At 46.3% G+C, this 25340-nt stretch overlaps 1 protein-coding gene across 2 annotated transcripts; it reads right to left on the bottom strand.

The window, feature by feature from the left end:
* Positions 1–16542: 16542 nt before the first annotated feature.
* On the bottom strand, positions 16543–24897 carry usb1 (U6 snRNA biogenesis 1). 2 transcript variants are annotated; one of them, XM_063066756.1, is made up of 3 exons: positions 24525–24897; positions 24144–24295; positions 16543–16616 (listed from the first exon to the last, which is right to left on the bottom strand). In XM_063066756.1, the coding sequence occupies exons 1-3, from the start codon at positions 24641–24643 to the stop codon at positions 16588–16590; spliced, it is 300 nt and encodes a 99-aa protein (XP_062922826.1). In that variant the 5' UTR covers positions 24644–24897; the 3' UTR covers positions 16543–16587. The 2 variants fall into 2 exon arrangements, with proteins under 2 accessions (XP_062922826.1, XP_062922825.1); XM_063066755.1 differs by having other exon boundaries at positions 16550–16599.
* Between the last annotated feature and the right edge of the window lie 443 nt (positions 24898–25340).

Genomic DNA, 25340 nt, shown 5'->3' with positions numbered 1-25340 from the left:
TGAGCGGAAATAGCATCTCCACCTGGCTGACAATCAGAGATGTGTGCTTAGCCCATGCTCTACACCCATGACAGTGTGGCTAGGCACAGCTCAAAAGCCAACTATATATTTGTTGATAACACAACTATTATTGGCAGAATTTCAAATGGTGACGAGAGGGCATACAGGAGCGAGATATTTCAGCTGTTTCAGTGATGTCGCAGCAATGACCTTGCACTAAATGTCAGTAAGACGTAAGAACTTCAGAGAGGGTAAGATGAGGGAACACACACCACTCCTCATAGAGGGATCAGAAGTGGAGAGAGTGAGCAATTTCAAGTTCCTGGGTGTTACTATCTCTGACCATCTGTCCTGGGCCCAGCATATCGTTGCAGCTCCGAAGAAGGCATGACAGTAGCTATATTTCATTAGGAGTTTGAGATTTGCTAATGAATCACAGACACTTGCAAATTTGTACAGATGTATCCAGGAGAGCATTCTAACTAGCTGTATCACCATCTGCTGTGGGGTTGGAGTTGGGGGTGAGGGTTGCTACAGCACACAATTGAAATAAATTGCAGAGTTGTAAACTTAGTCAACTCCATCATGGGCAACTGACTCTGTAGTATCCAGGACATCTTCAAGGAGTGATGCCTGAAAAAGGCAGGGTCCATCATGAAGGACCCCATCACCCAGGACATGCCTTGTACAGATTGCTACCATCAGGAAGGAGGTACAGAGACCTGAAGGCACAAACTCAACAATTCAAGAACAGCTTCTTCCCCTCTGCCATCCGATTGCTCAATGGACATTGATCCCATTAACACTACCTTGCTACTTATTGATTTTGCTCTGATTTAATTTAACTAGTTTATATATATTTTTATATATACACACACTTACTGTAATTCACATTTTTCTATTCCTATGTAGTGCATTGTTTTGCTACCTCAAAGACAACAAATTTCACAACACATGCCAGTGATCTGAAACCTGATTCTGATTCTGACAGAAGGTCAGTTTTAAGTTGCAAAGAGGATAGTGGCAGAGGGGACAAAATAATCTCTCTGGCCAGTTGAGGCCGAGGTAGGTGTAGTGATAAGCTGTTGAGAAAGTCGTCCAGTTGATAGGTTACTGAAGGAATGAGAGAAAGAAAACAAAGGAACATGGAGAAGCTAAGTCATGCAGGTCAGAGATGTAGGAATTGCCCGGCAGGTCAGACAGTGTTCGTGGAGGGAGAAAATCTGAGTTAATATCACAGCTACATAACACACAGCAGAACTGGTCATCTCAGGCAGAAAGTGAGGTCCCTGGAACTCAATATTCAATATGAAGCCTGGAGGGCATAATACTCTCCACCATTGAAGACATCTTCGAGAGGCAGTGCTTCAAAAAGCAGCATCCATCATTGGAGACTCTCACTATGCAGATATGCTCCCTTCTCAGTATTACCATCAACAAGGAGGTCCAGGAGCCTGAAGACCCACACTCTGGGTCTTCGACCAGCGACCAATCTGGACATCAGAACCTTGGCAGGAGAGAATATCACTCAGGTCCGCTGCCTGAGTAGAAAATGGGAGCAGCGGGTTGTAGCAGCGTAATAGAGCTTTAACTAGCAACAAATCTATGTTTGAAATCGATTAGCAAGAGCAAATTAAAGTAAGGAAGGGGCAATCACAGCGGCCGTCTGAGTGGACAGAGTCAGAGTGGTGACCTTGAATCTTTAGCTCTTCGAGGCTTCAGTGAAGAGAGGGTTCAGGCAGAGAAATATAAGAAAAGCTCTAGTTAAGTTTTTTTTCCCTTCCTTTCTTTTTATCTGCTCAGCAAGGACAGTAGAAATGCAAGGCAGGATAGTGTAAAGCTCCGCTTATGATGTGGGAAGGCAGGGAGACCTCCAGTGTCCCTGATGACCACAACTGTGAGAAGTTCATCTGGCTGCAGCTTCTGACAATCTATCTTCAGGAGCTTGAACTGGAATTGGATGAACTCTGGATCATTTCAGAAACTGAAGAGGTGATAGATTGGATATATAGAGAGATAGTTACACCCAGGGTGCAGGACACAGTCAGGAAGGGGAAAGGGTTAAGGAGCCCGTGCAGAGCACCTGTGAGGCCGTTCCCCCTCAACAACAGGAACATCACTCTGGATACTGTTGGGAGGGGGGTTGACCTAACAAAGGAAAGTCACAGTAGTCAGGTCTCTGAAAGGGGGAGAAGAGACACGGTCTGGTGAAAGGAGATTCATGAGTTAGGGGAATAGACAGGAGCTTCTGTGGGTGTGAATAACATTCTCGGATGATATGTTGCCTCCCAGGTGCCAGGGCTTGGGACATCTCAGATCAAGTCCTCAGCATTCTTAAGTGGGAGAGTGAACAGCCAGAGGTCGTGGCTCATGTAGGTACCAATGACATTGGTAGAACAGGTGACAAAGTTCTGCACAGGGAATTCTAGGAGTTAGGTTAAAGGTTGCTAGGTTGCTATGTTAAAGGGCTGGACCTCCAGGGTTGTGATCTCAGGATTGATGTCAATGTCACGTGCTGGTGAAACCAGAAATAGGAAGAATATAGAGTTTAACACGTGGCTAAGGATTTGGTGTAGGAGGGAGGGTGCCAGATTTTTGGATCACTGGGCTCTCTTTCAGAAAAGTAGTACCTGTACAGAAAAGACGGTTTGCACCTGAATTGGAAGGGGACTAAGAACCGAGCAGGAAGGTTTGTTAATGCTGCACAGTGGGGTTTAAACTAGAGTTCCAGGGGGCTAGGAACAGTGTCAGAACAGATAGTGGAGAGGTTGTGGCGACAGATATCAGTAAGACCACAGGCAAAGTCAGGAATCAAAAGGTTGAGCATAGTGTGACTAATCTCCTGAGCTGTGTCTATTTTAATACAAGATGTATTGCAGGAAAGGCAGATGAGCTCAAGGCATTGATCAACACATGGAATGATGATGCTGTAGCCATTCGTGAGGCTTGGTTGCAGGAGGGGCAGGGCTGGCAGCTCAATATTCTGGAGTTCTGCTGTTTTAGACCTGACGGAGAGGGAGGGATTAAAGGAGGAGGGGTGGCGTTACTTGGCAGGGAAAATGTCACAACAGTGCTCAGTCATGACAGACCGGAGAACTTGTCTCATGAGGCGTTATGGATGGAGCTGAGCGTTACTGTATGACCACATTAACGGGGCTATATTATTAACCACCCAACAGTCCACGGGATTTAGAGGAACGAATTTATAGAGAGATCGCAGACTGTTGGAAGATCCATCAGGTTGTGACAGTAGGTGATTTTAACTTTACACATACTGACTGGGAATCCCATACTGCAAAAGGACTAGATGGGATAGTGTTTATCAGATGAAGCTGAGGAAAGTTTCCTTCATAAAGTATGTCGAAGTCCCAATAAGAGAACATGCGATACTGGTTCTACTATTAGGGAATGAGACAGGGCAGGTGACAGAGGCTGTTTGGTAGGGGAACACTTATCATCCAGTGACCAGAATGCTCTTTCTTTCAAAGTAAATCTGGAAAGAGATAGGTCAGGTCGGCTGCTTGAGATTCTAAATTAGAGAAGGGCCAAATTTGTTGGTATCAGAAATGATCTGGCAAGGAATGGGGCCAGCTGTTTTCTGGCACGGGTGCTCTTGGTATGTGGGAGGCCTTGAAAGGTGAAATTTTGAGAGTACAAAGCTTGTATGTGCCTGTCAGAATAAAAGGTAAAGATAATAAGTGATGAGATCCTTGGTTTTCAGGAGATATTGAAGCCCAGGTAAAGAGGAAAAAGGAGATGCTTGGGAGGTATAGGCAAATCAGAACAAGTTAAATGCTTATGGACCACAAAAAATGCAAGACAACACTTAAGAAAGAAACCAGGAAGGTTAAAAGAAGGCATGAAGTCACTGCAGCAGACAAGGTGAAGGAGAATCCTGAGGGATCCTACAGATACGTTAAGAGCAAAAGGGTTGCTAGGGTCAAAATTGGTCCTGTGGAAGACCAGAATGTGTGATGCCAAGACAGATGGGGGAGACCTTAAATGAGCTCTTTGCATCAGTATTTACTGGGGAGACGGATATAGTGTCTTTAGAAGTGAGGCAAAGCCGAATCAAATACATGGAAAAGCAAAAGAGAATCTGCAGATTCTGGAAATCCAAGCAACATACGCAAAATGCTGGAGGAACTCAGCAGGCCAGGCAGCATCTATGGAAAAGAGCATAGTCGATGTTTTGGGCCAAGACCCTTCATCAGAACTGGAGAAAAAAAGAAGATGAGTCAGAGTTAGAAGGTTGGGAGAGGAGAGAAAGAAACACAAGGAGATAGGTGAAACTGAGAGGGGACTGTGCTAGATAGCTGGGAAGTTGATTGGTGAAAGAGATACAGGGCTAGAGAAGCGGGAATCTGATAGGACAGGACAGAAAACCATGGGAGAAAGCAAAGGGAGAGAAGCACCAGAGAGAGGTGATGGGCAAGAAAGGAGATAAGGTGAGAGAGGGAAAGGGGAATAATAGGGAATGGTGAAGGAGCCGGGGAGGGGTGGTGGTGGTATAACTGGAAGCTCAAGAAATCAATGTTCATGCCATCAGGTTGGAGGCTACCCAGACAGAGGAGGCCATGGATGGACATATCGGAATGGGAATGGGAAGTGGAATTAAAATGGGTGGCCAGTGGGAGATCCTGCTCTTACAGGCAGATGCAGCGGAGGTACTTGGCAAAGTGGTCTTCCAATCTACGTTGGGTCTCACCGATGTGCAGGAGGCCACACCAGGAGCACTGAACACAGTAAATGACCCCAACAGGCTCACAGGTGAAGTGTCGCCTCACCTGGAAGGACTGTGTGGGGCACTGAATGGTAATGAGGGAGGAGGTGTAGGGGCAGGTGTAGCACTTGTTCCACTTGCAAGGATAAGTCCCAGGAGGGAGACGAGTGGGGAGGGATGAATGGACAAGGGAGCAATCCCTGCGGAAAGCAGAAAGTTGGGGGAGGGTAAAATGTGCTTGGTGGTGGGATCCCGTTGGAGATGGCAGAGTGACAGAATTACGTGTTCGATTCAGAGGCTGGTTGGGTGGCAGGAGAGAACAAGAGGAACCCCGTCCCTGGCAGGGTGGTGGGAGGCTGGGGTGAAGGTAGACGTGCATGAAATGGAAATGATGCAGTTGAGGGCAGCATTGATGGTAGACTCTGTACAGATTACAGAGGAGGAAATGTTTGCTACCCTGAGGCCAAACAGGGAGGAAAAATTCCCTGGGCCTGACAAAGTGCTCCCTCAGACCATACAGGAGGCAAGTGCAGAAATTCCAGGGCCCAAGCAGGGATATTTAAAACATCTAGTGACAGATGAGGTACCAGAGGCTTGGAGGATACCCAATGTTACTCAGCTTTTTTAAAAAGGGCTCTAAACAGAAACCAGGAAATTATAGGCTGGTGAGTCTGACATCAGTTGTGGGAAAGTTATTAGAATGTATTCTAAGGGACCAGATATGGACTGATTAATGATAGTTAGCATAGCTTCATGCGTGATAGGTCATTTCTAACCCAATCTGTAGAGTTCTTCAAGCAAATTACCTGGAAGGTGGAGAAGGGCTAGGGACGTTGTCTACATGGGCTTTAGTGAGGCATTGGACAAGGTCCCATATGGGAGGCCGGTCAAGAAGGTTCAGTCGCTCGGCATTCAGGGTGAGATGGTAAATGGGATTAGACATTGGCTTTGTAGGAGAGGTCAGAGAGTGGTGGCAAAGGCTGGCCTATGGCTCGTGTTGTGCTGCAGCGATTCCTGCTGGGTCCTTTGTTCTGTGTCGTCTGTATCATAGATCTGGATGATAACGAGGTAAACTGGATCAGCAAATTTGTGGATGACACCAAGACTGGGGGTGCAGTGGACAGCAATGAAGAGAATCATGGCTTGCATCAGCTGGAAAAAGGGCTAAAAATGGCAGATGGAATTTAATGCAGACAAGTAGCAGGTTTTGCAGTTCAGTAGGATCAACCAGGGTAGGTCATACACAGTGAATGTTAGGGCACTGAGGAGTGTGGTAGAACAAAGGGATCTGGGAATACAGGTACGTAATTCACTGACAGTGTTATCACGGGTAGATAGGGCATAAAGAAAGCTTTTGGCACATTGGCCATCAGAAATCAATGTATTGAGTACAGGGGATGGGCTGTAATGTTGAAGTTAGAGGAAAAGGTGGCGGTGCGACGCAGCCTCTCCGGTGAAATGATATCGTATTTGTTAAACAGGGGCCACGCACAATCCTGATTTGATGGAGACAGACGTGAGAAGCATGGAGGAACATCTGGAGAAACCTCTGAAATGCCCGCTTCGCTGCCACTACTCCTGTGCAATGGAGAATCTCCAGAGGGAAGGCCCCAAGTCCTCAGCTTTGCCTGTTGCTGGCTCCAGGGTTTGGGTCAAAGCGCTTGGCAGAGATGGTGCTCGGTGCTCGGTGTCAGAGGGCTGGTTGGAGGCTCGAAGTTTTCGGACAGACTGAGAGTCCGACTGTGGTTAGGTGCTTCCAGGATGCTGCATTGGCAAGTTTGTGGTGCTGGAAGCTCATGGCTGGGAGAGTTTCTCCTTTCTACCGTCTGTGTGAGATGATGGGACTTTCAAGAGATTTTGAGACTTTTTTACCGTGCCCATGGTCTGTTCTTTATTAAATTACGGTATTGCTTGCACTGTTGTAACTGTTGTGCAGTTTTGGTCCCCTAATCTGAGGAAAGACATCTTTGCCATAGAGGGAGTACAAAGAAAGTTCACCAGATTGATTCCTGGGATGGCAGGATTTTCATATGAAGAAAGACTGGATGAACTGGGCTTGTACTCATTGGAATTTAGAAGATTGAGGGGGGATCTGATTGAAACGTATAAGATCCTAAATGGATTGGACAGGCTAGATGCTGGAAGATTGTTCCCGATGTTGGGGAAGTCCAGAACGAGGGGTCATAGTTTGAGGATAGAGGGGAAGCCTTTTAGGAGCGAGATTAGGAAAAACTTCTTCACACAGAGAGTGGTGAATCTGTGGAATTCTCTGCCACAGGAAACAGTTGAGGCCAGTTCATTGGCTATATTTAAGAGGGAGTTAGATATGGCCCTTGTGGCTACGGGGGTCAGGGGATATGGAGGGAAGGCTGGGGCGAGGTTCTGAGTTGGATGATCAGCCATGATCATAATAAATGGCGGTGCAGGCTCGAAGGGCCGAATGGCCTACTCCTGCACCTATCTTCTATGTTTCTATGTTTCTATATGTTATAATTATGTGGTTCTTGTCAGTTCTTCAGTCTTGGTCTGTCTTGTGTTTCTGTGATATCACACTGGAGGAACATTGTATCATTTCTTAATGCACGCATTACTAAATGACAATAAAAGAGGACTGCATGTCCTCATAATCTAATCTAATCTATCTATAAGACGTTGGTGAGGCCTAATTTGGAGTATTGTGTGCAATTTTGGTCACCTACCTACAGAAAAGATGTAAACATGTTTGAAAGAGTGCAGTGAAAATTTACAAGGATGTTGCCAGGTCTGGAGGACCTGAGTTATAAGGAAAGATTGAATAGGTTAGGATTGTATTCTTTAGAAAATAGACAATTAAGAGGAGATTTGATAGAGGTATACAATATTATGAGGGCTATCGATAGGGTAAATGCAAGGAGGTTTTTTCCACTGAGGTTGGATGGGACGATAACCAGAGGTTATGGCCTAAGGGTGAAAGGTGAGAAGTTTAAGGGGAAGATGAGGGGAAACTTCTTCACTCAGACGGTTGTAAGAGTGTGAAATGAGCTGCAATTTCAATGGTTAAGAGAAGTTTAGATAGCTACATCAGTAGTAGGGGTTTGGAAGGTTATGGTCCCAGTGAAGGACGTTGGGAATGGGCCATTTACAGCATGCACTAGATGGGCCAAAGGGCTGTTTCTGTGCTGTATACTTCTCTATGATTCTGTGACTTTACTTTGAATTTTAAAGTTATGTAAAAGACTTTGTAATTTAACTCAGCTATGACGGAAAACCAGTAACACGTTTCCAAGTTAGCTGGATGTGCTACTTGAAGGAGAGATTGAGACTGTGAATGGTGTTTTTCACATGTACCCACTGACTTTGTTCTTCCTGGTGGTGGAGGTCACAGGTTTGTCAGGAGCTGTCAGGGTAGGGGAGGTGAGAAACGACAGTGCATTTTGTTGGCGGCATGTTCTGCAGACACTCTGCTGAGCTTAACGTGTCGGGTGTGGCTCCAGAAAACACCCCGAACTGTCATCTCAATCACTGCTTGCCTGGGCAGGAATGGAGAAGCGTTATTTCCCAGTGAAGATGTACAGGAGGAAGCCACCAGTTTAGGGTGAACGGCACTGGATGGATTTGAAAATAACAAAATGCTTGTAAAACTACTTCTCAGTCAGGACAAAATGAAAACTTGCTTTTAACTCTTTGGAAAGCATTGATCTAACTTAAAAAAATGACTTTGTAGTGTGAAACTTCACAGAATATTGGGCCCAGTGGAGTCATGCTCCCAGCCGAGCAATACCTTTATTCCCATTCTGACACAGCTCTGTAAATTCATTCTTGCATTAGAAACATAGAAAATAGGTGCAGGAGTAGGCCATTCGGCCCTTCGAGCCTGCACCGCCATTCAGTATGATCATGGCTGATCATCCAACTCAGAACCCTGTACCTGCCTTCTCTCCGTACCCCCGATCCCTTTAGCCACAAGGGCCATATCTAACTCCCTCCTAAATATAGCCAATGAACTGGCCTCAACTGTTTCCTGTGGCAGAGAATTCCACAGATTCACCACTCTCTGTGTAAAGAAGTTTTTCCTAATCTCGGTCCTAAAAGGCTTCCCCTTTATCCTCAAATTGTGACCCCTCATTCTGGACTTCCCCGACATCGGGAACAATCTTCCTGCATCTAGCCTGTCCAATCCATTTAGGATTTTATACGTTTCAATAAGATCGCCCCTCAATCTTCTAAATTCCAGAGAGTATAAGCCTAGTCGATCCAGTCTTTCATCATATGAAAGTCCTGCCATCCCAGGAATCAATCTGATGAACCTTCTTTGTACTCCGTCTATGGCAAGAATGTCTTTGCTCAGATTAGGGGACCAAAACTGCACACAGTACTCCAGGTGTGGTCTCACCAAGGCCTTGTACAACTGCAGTAGTACCTCCCTGCTCCTATACTCAAATCCTCTTGCTATGAATGCCAGCATACCATTCACCTTTTTGACCACCTGCTGTACCTGCATGCCCACTTTCAATGACTGGTGTATAATGACACCCAGGTCTCCTTGCACCCCCCCTTTTCCTAATCGGCCACCATTCAGATAATAATCTGTTTTCCTGTTTTTGCCACCAAAGTGGATAACCTCACATTTAACCACATTAAATTGCATCTGCCATGAATTTGCCCACTAACCTAACCTATCCAAGTCACCCTGCATCCTTTTAGCATCCTCCTCACAGCTAACACTGCCGCCCAGCTTCGTGTCATCCGCAAACTTGGAGATGCTGCATTTAATTCCCTCATCTAAGTCATTGATATATATTGTAAACAACTGGGGTCCCAGCACTGAGCCTTGCGGTACCCCAGTAGTCACTGCCTGCCATTCTGAAAAGGTCCCGTTTATTCCCGCTCTTGCTTCCTGTCTGCCAACCAATTCTCTATCCACATCAATACCATACCCCCAATACCGTGTGCTTTAAGTTTGCACACTAATCTCCTGTGTGCGACCTTGTCAAAAGCCTTTTGAAAATCCAAATATACCACATCCACTGGTTCTCCCCTGTCCACTCTACTAGTTACATCCTCAAAAAATTCTATGAGATTCGTCAGACATGATTTTCCTTTCACAAATCCATGCTGACTTTGTCCGATGATTTCACCGCTTTCCAAATGTGCTGTTATCACATCTTTGATAACTGACTCTAGTGTTTTCCCCACCACCGTTGTTAGGCTAACCGGTCTATAACTCCCTGGTTTCTCTCTCCCTCCTTTTTTAAAAAGTGGGGTTACATTAGCCACCCTCCAATACTTAGGAACTAATACAGAATCTAAAGAGTTTTGAAAAATTATCACTAATGCATCCACCATTTCTTGGGCCAGTTCCTTAAGCATTCTGGGATGCAGACCATCTGGCCCTGGGGATTTATCTGCCTTTAATCCCTTCAATTTACCTAACACCACTTGCCTACTGACATGTATTTCCCTCAGTTCCTCCATCTCACTAGACCCTCTGTCCCCTACTATTTCCGGAAGATTATTTATGTCCTCCTTAGTGAAGACACAACCAAAGTAGTTATTGAACTGATCTGCCATGTCCTTGTTCCCCATAATCAATTCACTTGTTTCTGTCTGTAAGGGACCTACATTTGTCTTAACCAATCTTTTTCTTTTCACATATCTATAAAAGCTTTTACAGTCAATTTTTATGTTCCCTGCCAGTTTTCTCTCATAATCTTCTTTCCCTTTCCTAATTAAACCCTTTGTCCTCCTCTGCTGGACTCTGAATTTCTCCCAGTCCTCAGGTGAGCTGCTTTTTCTGGCTAATTTGTATGTTTCTTCTTTGGAATTGATATGATCCCTAATTTCCCTTGTCAGCCACAGGTGCACTACCTTCCCTGATTTATTCTTTTGCCAAACTGGGATGAACAATTGTTGTAGTTCATCCATGCGATCTTTAAATTCTTGCCATTGCATATCCACCATCAACCTTTAAAGTATCATTTGCCAGTCTATCCTAGCTAATTCACGTCTCATACCTTCAAAGTTACCCTTCTTTAAGTTCAGAACCTTTGTTTCTGAATTATCTATGTCACTCTCCATTTTAATGAAGAATTCCACCATATTATGGTCACTCTTACCCAAGGGGCCTCTCACGAAAAGATTGCTAATTAACCCTTCCTCATTGCTCAATACCCAGTTTAGAATGGCCTGTTCTCTAGTTGGTTCAAAAAACCATCCCGCATACATTCCAAGAAATCCTCTTCCTCAGCACCCTTACCAATTTGGTTCATCCAATCTATATGTAGATTGAAGTCACCCACTATAACTGCTGTTCTGTTATTGCATGCATTTCTAATTTCCTGTTTAATGCCATCCCCAACCTCACCGCTACTGTTAGGTGGCCTGATACACAACTCCCACCAGTGTTTTCTGCCCCTTCGTGTTATACAGCTCTACCCATATCGACTCCACATGCTCCCGGCTAATGTCCTTCCTTTATATTGTGTTAATCTCCTCTCTAACCAGCAATGCTACCCCAGCTCCTTTTCTTTCAGGTCCATCTCTCCTGAATATTGAATATCCCTGAATGTTGAGCTCCCATCCTTGGTCACCCTGGAGCCATGTCTCTGTGATCCCAACTATATCATATTCATTAATATCAAACTGCACTTTTAATTCATCCACCTTGTTATGAATACTCCTTGCATTGACACACAAAGCCTTCAGGCTTGCTTTTACAACACTCTTAGCCCTTATACAATTATGTTGAAAAGTGGCCCTTTCTGATTTTTGCCCTGGATTTGCTGGCCTGCCACTTTTACTTTTCACCTTACTACTTTTTGATTCTACCCTCATTTTACACCCCTCTGTCTCTCTGCACTTGTTGCCATCCCCCTGTTGTGAACGAACCTCCTCTCTCTCACTTTAATTTGATTCCCACCCCGCAACCATTCTCGTTTACAGTCACCCCAGTAGCCCTCGCAAATCTCCCCGCCAGGATATTGGTCCCCCTAGGATTCAAGTGAAGCCCGTCCTTTTTGTACAGGTCACACCTGAGCCAAAAGAGGTCCCAATGATCCAAAAACTTGAATCCCTGCCCCCTGCTCCAATCCCTCAGCCAGGCATTTATCCTCCACCTCATTGCATTCCTACTCTCACTGTCGCGTAGCACAGGCAGTAATACCGAGATTACTACCTTTGCGGTCCTTTTTCTCAACTACCTTCCTAACTCCCTATATTCTCCTTTCAGGACCTCTTCCCTTTTCCTACCAATATCATTGGTGCCTATATGTACCACGACCTCTGGCTCCTCACCCTCCCACTTCAGGATAGCTTGGCCCGATCTGAAACATCCCGGTCTCCCGTTTGATTCTCCTGTCGCTGGACTCCCTTCAACATTTACAACCTTCCACACAAGTTGTGATTTTAATTATCTCAGTGTCTGGCTGATAAAACGTTATCCCGGTGCCGCTGCACGAGGGTACCGGATCTTCTGTGAGTTTCATGTTTAACCCTGTCGTGGCCCTGTTGCTCTCATTCCCCGAGAAACAACAACAAAATCCCGGTGTATTTTTCCATAGTATTTTAATCAGATGCAGCTCAATTCATCCAGAACAAAGTACAAAAGAGAAATTATTAACATTCTTGTTTATAACCCCCCCCCCCAGTGAATAATCATACAAAAGATCTATTGTAGCAGCCGACGTTACAAAGCAAGGCGTGTTGCTTGGTCCCGGGTGACCACCGTCACTGACAGCAACTGCACTTGTCAGCTTGTCCTTTGCACACGCAGCCCTGGGCACACTTGCTGCAGCCGACCGGGCAACAGGCGCAGCAGCCTAGACGAAAGAAAGGAAGGAATGAGATCAGCTTGCAACAGGCTACCGACACCGACTCCTGGGACAAGTTGCAGGCTCTAACGTTACATTACTAACAAGCAGTTGCCATGGTGATGGTGGGGGGGGGCGGGTTCGGAGTCGGCTCGCAAGAAAACAGGGATAACTCGCCACAGGTGGCGGTGTTACTGTGGGGAAAAGTACTAGCTGGACAAGGGGAATGTGGAAAAAATAAATGGCACAGCAGCAAACCAGGAAGCCCTCCAGCAACCGGGTTCCCACCTGACCTCCGGTGCTGCCCGCTGGAGTTTGCACGTTCTCCCTGCGAGAACTCCGATGGGTTCCCTCCGGCTGCTCTGGTCTCGTCTCACAGCCCAAAGAAGCGGGTTAGGGGGTTAGCTGTAAACACAAGTTATTCTGCAGATGCTGGAAACCCAGAGCAACACATACGAAATGCTGAAGGGACCCAGTAAGTCAGGCGGCGTCTATTGAGGGGGATAAATAGCCGACGTTTCGGGCCGAGACCCGTCAAGAGGTTAAGTGACCACTGCCATTCGTCCATTAATAAAATAAAGCAGGTTAGCGGCGAAAGAATCGGATGGAACTTAATAGCACACGAGTTTGACAATGTTTTGGCGGTAAGGAGGGGTAATACTCTGATAGCAGACGGTATAGACCCAGTGAGCCAAACGGTCGTTATCGTAATAAACAAACTCGTCTTCCCCCACCCCCATAAAGTTTTCAAAGCCAGTCTCTAAATTCTGTATACTCACTCTTCTTACACGAGGTGCATTTGCAGTTTTGGCACTTGCAGTTGTCTCCGCAGCTACAAGAACCGCCTGTTCAATTAAAGGGAGAACAGAATTACTTTAAAACATTCCGTTGGACATTAGAAGTAGAGTCCGAGCCCTGCACACTGATTCCCGCAACTTACTCTGGTAACACGTGCATGGGGTGTCAGACATCCTTAACGCTTTCCTCCGTCTTCCCCGCTTCTCAGGTAGTTCGCTTCTATTCCCTCGGAGTTGCTGAATGTGCTCACGGTTGGAGACATCATACTTATAGAGCAGCAATCGAGATCGAGTGCAAACGCGGGAGGAGTGGGGCGGTGCGCAACTCTCGGCGCTGAGTGCAAATCGGGGCAAGCTGCCAGGGACGGACTGTATCGTGTGTTCCCGGCACTGATTCAGTACTGGGTGATGGGACACACGTTAATTCACACACAGTGACCCCCTGCCCCGTCCCCGGCCCCCGCAGCCACTGTAGCTGTCGATAGCGGGGTTTAAGTAAAGATAAACCCACCACACGCACAGTACCGTCCTGCCAGCCCAGGGACTGATCCGTGATTAGACAGGAGGTGACGGGAGACGGAAATTTTCCACTTGCTCTAAATATCCCGGCAAAAAGTGTTGGAGACTCTCAACAGCGTCCGTGGAATGTTGCGAACTCTAGCATTACTTTAGCAACCTGTACGTTAATGTATACATAATGTATAGTAAAGTGTTGGGCGGGAAAGCGTGGCTCATTAAAAACCAGGTCGCTGCCTCGAGAGCGTCTCTAAACCGCGGGGAGGCTCCTCGAATAACGGCCGGATGTCCCATATTAGTGACAACGGTATAGAGCGTTTAAAATGCGCGAAATTAATCAAATGACACTGGCGCCTCGCGTTGTGTTTATTATTAGATGTATATTGTGAATAAAACTCAGCTTTGAAAAACAACTGTGGTGGCAGCGGGGCCAAGGTTCAGGAGGCGGGCCAATCTCCGGAAATACTGCACACGGTGTTGTATCCACTGCGAGCAGACCGACGTCTCAGGCTGAGCGCAGTCACAAACTCCCTGTCAACACGGCGGCGGATTTTCACACCGCCCGGTTGCGTAGCCTGTAACTCATTTGCTTCTGCTTTCGCGGCCGGGAGGCAGTGTTTTTGACACAGCGTGTCAGACTCGAACACCAGGCAGCGTCTGGATTTCGCAACTGAAGGGGGACGCGATGTGCTGAATTGTGAATGAAATGAGTGCAAATGGTTTGCAAAGGGCTCGAAGCTCACAAGACAAACACGGGGGCGGCGGAGACAGGGTTTTTGTGAAAATTTATTTTGCCAGTCTACAATTCTTAACACACTGTCCCTTGTGCAACCGGGAAACAGGCAAAAATTGACAAACCTACCGAAAGTCTGAATTGTAAACAGATATTGGAATCACTTGGGTCAGGATGTAAGAATGGGGGGAGGAAGAAAGGGGGGAAGAGAGAGTTGATAAATATATGGTATGTACGTATGTAACATACAGATTAATAAAAGATGATCAGTCATCCGCAACATGTGGGCACTCTTTCCGTATGTTGTTCAACATGTCGCTCCACTTTTACCCGGTGAATTAATTCATTCAGACCAGTAAGAAAGAAATTTGAGCTGGAGTTACCGCCCCCCCCCCATCCCCACACTCCCCGTGTCCGCTCCGCCATTTAACAAAATCATGGCTGAGTTCTCCCGTGAGGGACTGGACCAGTGTGTGGAGTTCTTCCGCCACTGGAGGGAGGTGGGTGAGGAAGCCCCTGAATTATTGTTGTCGTGTGTCACCCCAGAAGACCACATGTGTGGCAATCATCCAACTGGTTTTAAACAATGTGATAGAACACTACCTGATGCATTAACTATGAAGGGAAGAATGAAAGGCATCACATGGTTTCTTATAATTATTTTTATTATGAATAAAATTTAATTTTAATGTAAAAGCATCATTCTCCTGTTCGATCCCCACATCCCTTGATTTTGCAGTAAACCATAAATCCAGCAACCAGAATATTCCGATGTTCTGAGACAAAAACAGTAAAAAAAATCGCGTTTTGATCTATTTAAAACCACTCCCTATTTGACAGAGACACAAGACTGCTGATGCTGTAAAACTGGAGAGACATATGAAATTACAGGAGACACTTCGCGGGTCAGGCAGCACCTAAACGGTTTTGAGTCGAGACCTCCATCAGAACTGGAAGAGGGGAGATAGCTATCACACTATAAGAAACTGAGTGGTAGTAGGAGTAAGTGACAAAGGACTGAAGATGGTGTCTGTTAGGAAAAGACAGTTGACCTTGAAGTAAAGGGAAGGAGGTGATGGGGGGAAGCGGAGGAAGGAATGTGTGAGTGATGGATGGATCGGGAGGACAGGGGAGGAGAAAGAGAAGGAGTTATGACATCGGTGTTGTGATTGTACTTTGGGATGATACAAAAGGAAAACAGGACATAATTTTCCAGCTCTATTCTGCCTTTCCGATTGAGTGAGTGAATCTGATTTTCCGACCGTGAGCGAGTGGCTCTGGTCTGGCTTTCAGGCCGCGATTATAGTGTCACCTGCTGGTCGAAACCCCATATTACACGATCAAAAATAAATTATCAACTGAAAATATCATAGAATCGTACAGCACAGAAACAGCCCCTTTCAGTCTACCTCGCTGTGCTGACCACAATGTATACCGATACTAATCCCACTTGTCCACATTAGGGCTCGACCCCTCTATGCCGTTTCAAGTCCGAATACTGTACCTTTTAAATATTGCAAATGTCCTCTGCCTCCAGCACGTTGCTGACACCATCTTCCGTGTAAGGAAAACATACTGCTCAAAACTCCTTTAACCCCCCTCCCCCATTTAAAACTTGTTCCCTCCATTTCTGGGGCGAAAACGCCCTGTTAAAGAGAGAGGTCAGAGGAGAATGGCCAGACTGGATCAAGTTGACAGGAAGGCGACAGTAACTGAAATAACCACACGTTACAACAGTAGTGTGCAGAAGAACATCTCTGAACGCACGACACGGAGAACTTTGAAGTGGATGAGCTACAGCAGCAGAAGACCACGGACATGCAGCGTATGTTAGAGTTGTTAGATAGAGGAGGCAGCTAATGAAGTGAGTGGCCTTTGTTCACTACGTAAGCTTCATGCGAGCAAGGAATTTCATTGCACCCCGGGTGTATTTGACAATATACTGACTATCTATTTTACCTCAGTTCCAGTGCTGTATCTTTTTGGGTTCTTCTCAACTGGTTTTCAAAGCTGAGTATGGCTGCCACTCATTTAAGCATGGAACTTCAAGTAAACATAACCTTTATTTGTGGCAAATAAATTACACATATGTGACGCAAACAATGCAACAGGATTTAATAACGATATAACGTCTTCAAATAACAGATCTCATGCCGTACTTTTACTGAATGTTCGGCTGCTTACTGAACATTTTTAAGTTCACTGAGCAATAATCGCGTTCTAGACCCGAGTGTCCCAGGACAAAGGCTGATATCTATCCTGTCCATGCGCCTCAATATGAACCTTGTCCATAATTTAAAAATTACAAGAGTAAACAGTTCAATGCCTTTTAATACTTTACATTCGCAGTCAATGTTTTCTGTACTATTCTACTACCGTACATCAAGAGCATTTCTGCCCCTCGTTTGGGCGGTTCATCACCCAACCAATCAATAGGTACATTTAATGTCAGAGAAGTATGGTCAATCCTTTTCATACTGTTCTAACACTGCTGTCACTCAAAGCTTTTATATTAAATACTGTACTGCAGCAATTGAGGGGAGAAGAACCCTACGCTGTGGTCCTTCCTAATCGAACCCTTGCGGTGGCTGCAGCAAGCTCCTGTGCGCCCCTCACTCCGTAACCCTGGCAGCCTGGAATGTGCCAGTCGGCAGCAAACTTCCACGGACATCTCGATGAGCTGCTAGACCAAGTTTCGGGCCGACCACAGAGCGTCTTTCACCGAGTTGATCTGCCAGCAGCACCCGATGTTCGTCCCAGGGCACAGCCCGCGGATCGGAGTCCTCAGTCACGGGACAAAACGCGACAAGAGAGAGTCGGGTTGTGACGGGAAAATGGCAGAGAGAGGGAACATCAAGGAAAGAGCCAAGCTGTTGAAGGAAGTTTTTGGCGAGAGTGGAAGTGAACTTGAGATGGAGGTCGGGGGAAAGAGGAACGGAATGGAAAGAGGAAGAAAAGAAAGCAGAGCTACGGGGTATCAAACTCTGAGGAGTCAGCGGATGATCAAAGCGGGACAACAAAATAATGGAAAGAAGATGAGATTAAAGCAATTATAAAACTCAGTGAAGACGGGGCGTCATTTCGTGATTGGAACCCAATTCGTTTGACGAAGATGCTCAACAAAATTATAGGGGAGATTAAAAGAGTAAAGATTTTATGAAATGGATCGCTATTAGTGATTTGTCAGGATAGTTCTCAGCAAGGTAAAGTGATAAGATTATGTAAAATAAACTGCAAAGAAGTACAATACTCAATACCCAACAATAGAAAGTGGACTAGAGGAGTTATTTCGGGGATACCAACAAAAGTTACTATGGATGAGATTAAACGGAACATAAAAGGAGCAAAAATTATTGAGGCCAAACGTTTGAAAGTTACAACAAAACGGGAAAAGGTGTGATAGTTTATCGGTAATGATCAACTTTGATGAAGAGAGATTGCCGACTAACGTTTACTGAGGGTATATGTGTTATACAGTTAGAATTTATATACCACCGCCTTTAAGATGCTATAAATGCCAGAAATTTGGGCACATTGCGGCGGTCTGCAGAGGAAAACAAAGATGTGGGAGATGCGCTGGAAAACATGAATATGGGAAATGTGAAGCGGGAGCTAGGCTGAAATGCTGCAATTGTGGCGAGGAACACAGCGAAGCTTATCGAGGGTGCATTTATAGCAAGAAGGCGGCTGAGATACAACATGTAAAAGTAACTCAAGGAATCAGTTATGCAGAGGCAGTGAAAGAATTTGATGAAAAAAGGCTGTCAAGCAAACAAATACAGGAAATAATAAACTGGTGAATTGTGAGAGCTGTAATATGAAAAATAAGGATACACTATTAATGAGTAGAAAAGAGTTCGTGCTTTTATGGTGGATGCAATCAAGCAAAAGACCTGAGAAAATTAAAATTATCGTCAAGTCTGCAGAAAAGTATCTTGGTATTAAAGGAATTAGGTGGGAAGAAGTCAAAGAAACGCTGAATGGAGGATCCAACAGTTCACAGGCAGGGGAGATGGAATCTTAATGGCAGTATATTTATCGTAAGTGGTCAAGAATTTAAGAAATGTTTCATAATTTAAGGAAAATCCTCAGAATTTATGGTTGAAGCCCAGGGTAAATGAGCAGAACTCCAACAACAAAGAAGTACCCGACAAGAACAACGGTGAGTTGGAAAGAGATTGGAAAATGGAGGAAATTATTACAAGGATACAAAAGGAAAAGGAATTTGTTGCAAAGTGAATTATCTACATTCAGATTATAAAATGAAAACATGGAAGCAAATGAAGAAGAACTCTGAAGTCTCAGTAAACAATTGCAGGCTACAATCCAAGAGAAGAAAACATGAAAAAGCAGACAGACTTGGAAAAACTGCAATTTTAAAAGTATAACGTGCGATAATTACTATTCTTTAACAAGACTATTTTAGTCTTACAAGTGATGGAGATGAAATCAATGTAATTGAGGTAATGCAACTACGCAAAAACATGTGACTGGGCATATTACGGTCAAAGAATGGGTCTGCAGCCCGGATATTGAACTTTTTGCTGTTGGACTCCAGCCATATTATTTGCCAAGGGAAATCTCGTGTGCAATTGTGGTTGTTGTGTACATCCCTCCCTCTGCCAACCCGACGTCAGCGTGTAACAGCATTTACACCGTCATAGCCAGACTACAAACCCAGCACCCAAGTGCCCTCATTACCATCTCAGGTGACTTCAACCAGGTTACCATGGGTAGAACACTGCCCAACTTCATGCAGCATGTGAGCTGTACAACCAGAGGGGAGAGGGCTCTGGATTTGATGTACGCTAACGTTAAGGATGCATACAGCTCCTCTCCCCTCCCCCTATTGGGAAGGTCAGATCACAACCTGGTGCATCTAAAACCCTGCTAGGTGGCATTGACCTCCCACATCATGAAGACCCTGGAGAGACTTGTACTGGAGCTGCTCCGGCCTAAGGCCATACTTACATCCCCTCCAGTTCACCTACCAGCCCTGACTAGGAGTTGAGGATGCCATCGTCTACCTGCTGAACCGTGTCTACGCCCACCTGGACAAGCCAGCAAGCACTGTGAGGGTCATGTTTTTTTGACTTTTCCAATGCGTTCAATACCATCCGCCCTACTCTGCTGGGGGAAAGCTGACAGCAATGCGGGTGGATGCTTCCCTGGTATCATGGATTCCTGATTACCTGACTGGCAGACCACAGTACGTGTGCTTGCGACACTGTGTGTCCGACAGAGTGATCAGCAGCACTGGGGCTCCACGGGGGACTGTCTTGTCTCCCTTTCTCTTCACCATTTACACCTCAGACTTCAACTACTGCATGGAGTCTTGTCATCTTCAGAAGTTTTCTGATGAACTCTGCCATAGTTGGATGCATCAGCAAGGGAGATGAGGCTGAGTACAGGGTTACGGTAGGATACTTTGTCACATGGTGTGAGCAGAATTATCTGCAGCTTAATGCGAGAAAGACTAAGGAGCTGGTGGTAGACCTGAGGAGAGCTAAGGTACCGGTGACCCCTGTTTCCATCCAGGGGGTCAGTGTGGACATGGTGGAGGATTACAAATACCTGGTGATACAACTTGACAATAAACTGGACTGATCAAAGAACACTGAGGCTGTCTACCAGAAGGGTCAGAGCCGTCTATTTCCTGAGGAGACTGAGGTCCTTCAACATCTGCTGGACGATGCTGAGGATGTTCTATGAGTCTGTGGTGGCCAGTGCGATCATGTTTGCTGTTGTGTGCTGGGGCAGCAGGCTGAGTGTAGCAGACATCAACAGAATCAATAAACTCATTGGTAAGGCCAGTGATGTTGTGGGGATGGAACTGGACTCTCTGACAGTGGTGTCTGAAAAGAAGATGCTGTCTAAGTTGCATGCCATCTTGGTCAATGTCTCCCATCCACTACATAATGTACTGGGTGGGCACAGGAGTACATTCAGCCAGAGACTCATTCCACCGAGATGCAACACAGAGCGTCATAGGAAGTCATTCCTGCCTGTGGCCATCAAACTTTACAACTCCTCCCTTGGGGGGTCAGACATCCTGAGCCAATAGGCTGGTCCTGGACTTATTTCATAATTTACTGGCCTAATTTACATATTACTGTTTAACTATTTATGGTTCTATTACTATTTATTATTTATGGAGCAACTGTAACAAAAACCAATTTCCCCCGGGATTAATAAAGTATGACTATGACTCTGACATAATTCGGGAAGAATAGCAGTTTGCAGCATTATCTAATGAGCGCATTAAGCATTCACGAGGAATTGCAACTACAGAGTGATGCTAATAGAGAACTGCAGGCTGAACTAGATTGTCTGAAGTAGAGAACTCCAGGACATATTTGGTTGGAACAGCACAAGTCTAGCAGGTGTCGGTAATGCACTGAAAACTGGTTGCCAACTGCTGTAAAACGAAAAAGAAGAAGAATATGAAGCGAAGTCCACTTGCGTAGGTTACGGCGTCAGGTTAATGCAGAAGTATAAATCAGACTTACCCGCACCACGCGTACACGTCTGCAACTTCCCGCCAGGAGTTTGAGCCACTGCACACTCACGCTGCCCACATCATGACTCTGCTTCCGGAGGCGGGCTCAGCGAGACCCGTCTCCAATGAGGCGGAGGGAGCGCGCTGGCTGCCGGAAGTTCCAGCCGCCCAATCGGAGCTGGCGACAGCGCCTCGCCGTCCACTGAGAGGGTGGCGCGCAGTGGCTGCTGGATCTGCGCGGGGTTCTGCTGCTTGCAATAGAGGAGTCGCCTGGTGCCGAGGTAACCAGAGTTGTCATGTTGCTGGTGGGGCCGGGACGTGCAGGTGGTGGGGGAGTCTCTGGGCCGGGTGTGCTGGTGGTGGGGGAGTGTTGGGTCCGGTCGTGCTGGTGGTGGCGGAGTGTCAGGGCCGGGTGTGCTGGTGGTGGGGAAGTTTCGGGGCCGGGTGTGCTGGTGGGGTGGTGGGGGAGTGTCGGGGCTGGGTGTGCTGGTGGGGTGGTGGGGGAGTGTCGGGGCCGGGTGTGCTGGTGGGGTGGTGGGGGAGTGTTGGGGTCGGGTTTGCTGGTGGTGGGGGAGTGTCAGGGCCGGGTTTGCTGGTGGTGGGGGAGTGTCGGGGCCAGCCGTTCTGGTTGTGGCGGGTGGGGAGGGAGTGTCGGGGTCCAGCCGTGCTGGTGGTGGGGGAGTGTCGGGGCTGGGTGTGCTGGTGGGGGGTGGTGTCGGGGCCAGGGTGTGCTGGTGGTGGGGGAGTGTCGGGGTCTGGCTGTGCTGGTGGTGGTGAAGTGTCGGGGTCCGGCGTGGAAGGGGAGAACTGTCGCTGGTACGCTCTCTAGCTGTGTCGTCTTTAAAGGATATTGGTCAATGGGAAAGCAGACGTAAAGATTATATCAAATGGTCTGTACCGATTGCTGTGTGGAAAAACTTGCCACTTGGGTCTCCGTTAAATCATTCCCCTGTATTTCTACTCCCCTTTTATGGGAGAAAGACTATCACTATTCATGTTATCTATGTCCATAATGATTTTATAAACCTCTAAAAAGTCACATCTCAGCCTTCTATACCCTGATGAGGAAAAGTGTGTGTGGCACTTCTCAGCACAAGACCATACATCTAATTCATCAGGACTCCACAAGAATAATACCAAACAAAATATCAAAATATACATATTGGAAGATCAGGTTAAATGACCAAAATTGTTCCTAGGACACCACGTGGAAAGATGAACTAGAAAAACTCATACTCTCTGGAAAGATCGAGGGGAGCAAACCTAGAGGAAGACCTAGGCTTATGTACATCAAAAGCCTAGCCAGGTGGCTACACATCGAGGAAACGGAAGTCATCCAAAGAACGAGGGATAGTCTGTATGGAAAACCATGGTCACCAACGTCCGCATCGGATGTGGTACCCAGACAGACAGACCTTTCTCCTCAAAGCATCTACTTTCAAATCTGCAGTCCCACCAGAGCCATTTGTAAGGCCAGGTTGAGTGCAATAAACTGTAGAAGTGTAAAGGAAAACAAGACTGGAAGGGGAGAGGAAGCAAATAGAATATAAAGGGGAACCAGAGATCTAGTACAAGCATGTATATCATCACCAGCAAGAGGGGAGCTTACACCAAACAGAGGTCAAGAAGGTAATCTTTGTGTGAAGATGGAAAGCATATGTGGCATATTTGAGTCTTGTGTCCTCTGTCATGGAAGTGTTAGATGACAGCACGCCGGGGAGTCTGGACCAGGAACCAGTCCTGGAGGAACTGACTGGCTCCATCTATCCCAGTTTAAGATGACACTGGGGAAGCTCAGCAAGTACTTGCTGGTGGCAAACAAAAAGAAACCAACTAATACCTTAATTATAACACTTTTTCTGGTAAACGATCACTGCAAACAATAGCCTGCAACTCCCCTTTCGGAGTTCAGCTTTTGAACGACCTGGTATGAACTGAAATCTTGAATTGCAGGACTGCTGTGGCGTGCCGTATACAGGCCGAACCGAGGCGGTGGGGTCCAGACCCGAAAGCGGGAAACGAGGAAATGTTTGGCCATTGCTGGAGAGGATAATGTGGCGGAACCAAGGCAATGCAGAACCTGGACCAAAGGTTATACAGAGACCCGAGTTTTATTCAATTGAAGTGTCGGGAAAGTTTAACTGGAAAGTTTGCCTTTGGGCTAAATTAAGGCACTGGGGCTTGGGTCCAAAAGCACATTAAAGCAGCAGTTCCTGGGTCTGAGAGCAAGGAATGACCGGAGTCTTGGACGATTTAAGCGCCGGGCCAGATAGAAAAAGTGAGGGTGTTGGGGTCGGAGGTGAGGGATGGGCTGGTTCAGCTCACAGCTCCGTGAGGTTTACTGGTCTCTGTGCTGAACTGAGTCTGTGGCTCGTTCCTGAATTGACTGTAGTGATGCCTGGCTTCATGTCTGCGATTCACTTTCATGAACTTCAGTTCTGAATGCGACTTATTTACTTTTACTGTTTGCACGATTTGTTTTTCACTGGCCATTGGCTGTTTGATGTTGTTTTTTTAATGAGTTATGTTGAGTTTCTTTGTTTTGTGGCTGGCTGTGGTAGGACCATTTCCACAATGTTGAAGAAAACTTTGCTGGGCACATTTAAAAAATTCTGCCCTTTGTCTTTTGTAATCCCGGTCAATATCAGGGAAGTTGAAAACAACCTACTATTGGAACATAATTATTCTTACAGCTTCTTGCATTCTCTTTCCATGCTCGATCCTCTAATTGCCACTACCCCTTGATCCTCTAATTGCCTGTTATACAATCCCACCAAAGTCATCATTCCCTTATTTCTAAGTTCCACTTACATAACTTTACTAGATGATTCTCTAAGAATATCCTCCATTAGCTTTGCTAAGGTAGACATCTTAAATCAAAATCACAGCTCCCTCTCCTCTCTTAACTCTACCATTGCAGTGGTGTGTACACCCTGGAACTCTGACCTGCCTGTCCTGCCCTTCCCTCAGCATGTGTCTGTTCCGGCTAGATAGGATATACAGCCTGTAACCTGTTCCTGTGGCCGTACCATGAGGCTAGTCGCAATGAATTTTACCAATAATATATCAATTTGCCCGGGTAACTCACATTCCAAGTACACAAGGGTTGACCACTTCCCTCGATGGTGCGGAAAGCTGCGGATTCGACCATCATGTTTACTGCTGTGGTCCACATGCTCGTCCAGCTGCTCGAACATTCCCGTTACACTGTCTGGTATGGGCAGTCGCTGGGGTTTCATACTGTGTACCAGCCATCATTTGAAAAATAAAGCAACTGACATTTACAATCAACACAAACATCCCCCAACACACATTTCTGATGTTACGCTTAGTAGCTGTTAGTTTCGTGTTTCGCTTCCTTTTTGAAACAGTGGGATTGCATTTATCAGTAGAAATGCTGCGGATTGAGCGGGGGACTCTTTCGGAGTTACACAGCCACTCTGTACCCGATTAACTCAGATTTACTCACTCGGGCCCACTGGCGGCAGCTCCGCCATCCCCAAGGACCCCCGGCCGCAGTAGTGATGGAGGGTGTTGTTCTTTCTGCTCCTCCTCGTCCTCGCTGCTGCTATAATTCACCAGGAACATCCCACTCCGGGTGTCCTCACTTCGGTTGCTGTGCGACCGCCGCCGTGGCCAGCTTAAACCAGGAGTTACACGCTGTGTTCCGGTGGAAAACGCAGCATCGAGTAGGAGGTTCCGTATAATTGCCCTCCCCCGCTGCCCAGAACGGTTCCTGCTGTAACTTCTGCCCAGTAGTAAAAGCGATTACAGAGCTTGTTCCGATGGGGTGCCTTTTTGGTTTATGTGAACTATCTTGGTGCTTCACAACCAATGAATTAGCCTTATAGCGTGACCGATCTTATTTTGTAAATAAATAGCAACGATAGTTTTTCAGTGCAATAAATGTACATAATGCACATCCCGTCTCCCTTTTATGATGTTGGATGAAGACTAGTCGGGACATGAGATCAGTGACCATGATGTCTGACTCTAGAAACCCCAGCCAGGGGAACCATCAACCCTGTATTTCATCCCTATGGTGCACCTCAGGGATCTGTGCTTAGCCCACTGCTCTGCTGTCTCTATACCCGTGACTGTATGGCTAGGCATGGTTCAAATGCAATCTATAAATTTGTTGTTGATACAATCACTGTTGGCAGAATTTCAAACGCTGACTAGAAGGCGTACAAGAGCAAGATATACCAGCTAGTTGAGTGGTGTTCCAGCAACAACCTTACACACAATGTCAGCAAGACCAAGAGCTGAGTGTGGACTTCAGGAA

The sequence above is a fragment of the Mobula hypostoma genome, chromosome 14, assembly GCF_963921235.1.
Source record: "Mobula hypostoma chromosome 14, sMobHyp1.1, whole genome shotgun sequence".
NCBI classification, from domain to species: Eukaryota; Metazoa; Chordata; class Chondrichthyes; order Myliobatiformes; family Myliobatidae; genus Mobula; species Mobula hypostoma.
The sequence above is the reverse complement of the archived record's forward strand: the minus strand, read 5'-3'. Positions and strand labels throughout refer to the sequence as shown.

Excerpts from the sequence above, each read along its gene's own strand:
- usb1 (XM_063066755.1), bottom strand. The coding sequence starts at position 24,643 with ATGTTCCTGGTGAATTATAGCAGCAGCGAGGACGAGGAGGAGCAGAAA. Across the intron at positions 24,296-24,524 it reads GCTGCCGCCAGTGGGCCCGA|TATGAAACCCCAGCGACTGC; the intron begins GTGAGTAAATCT and ends GCTGGTACACAG. Across the intron at positions 16,600-24,143 it reads AACCCTTGTGTACTTGGAAT|TTCCATGCTTAAATGAGTGG; the intron begins GTGAGTTACCCG and ends GTTTACTTGAAG.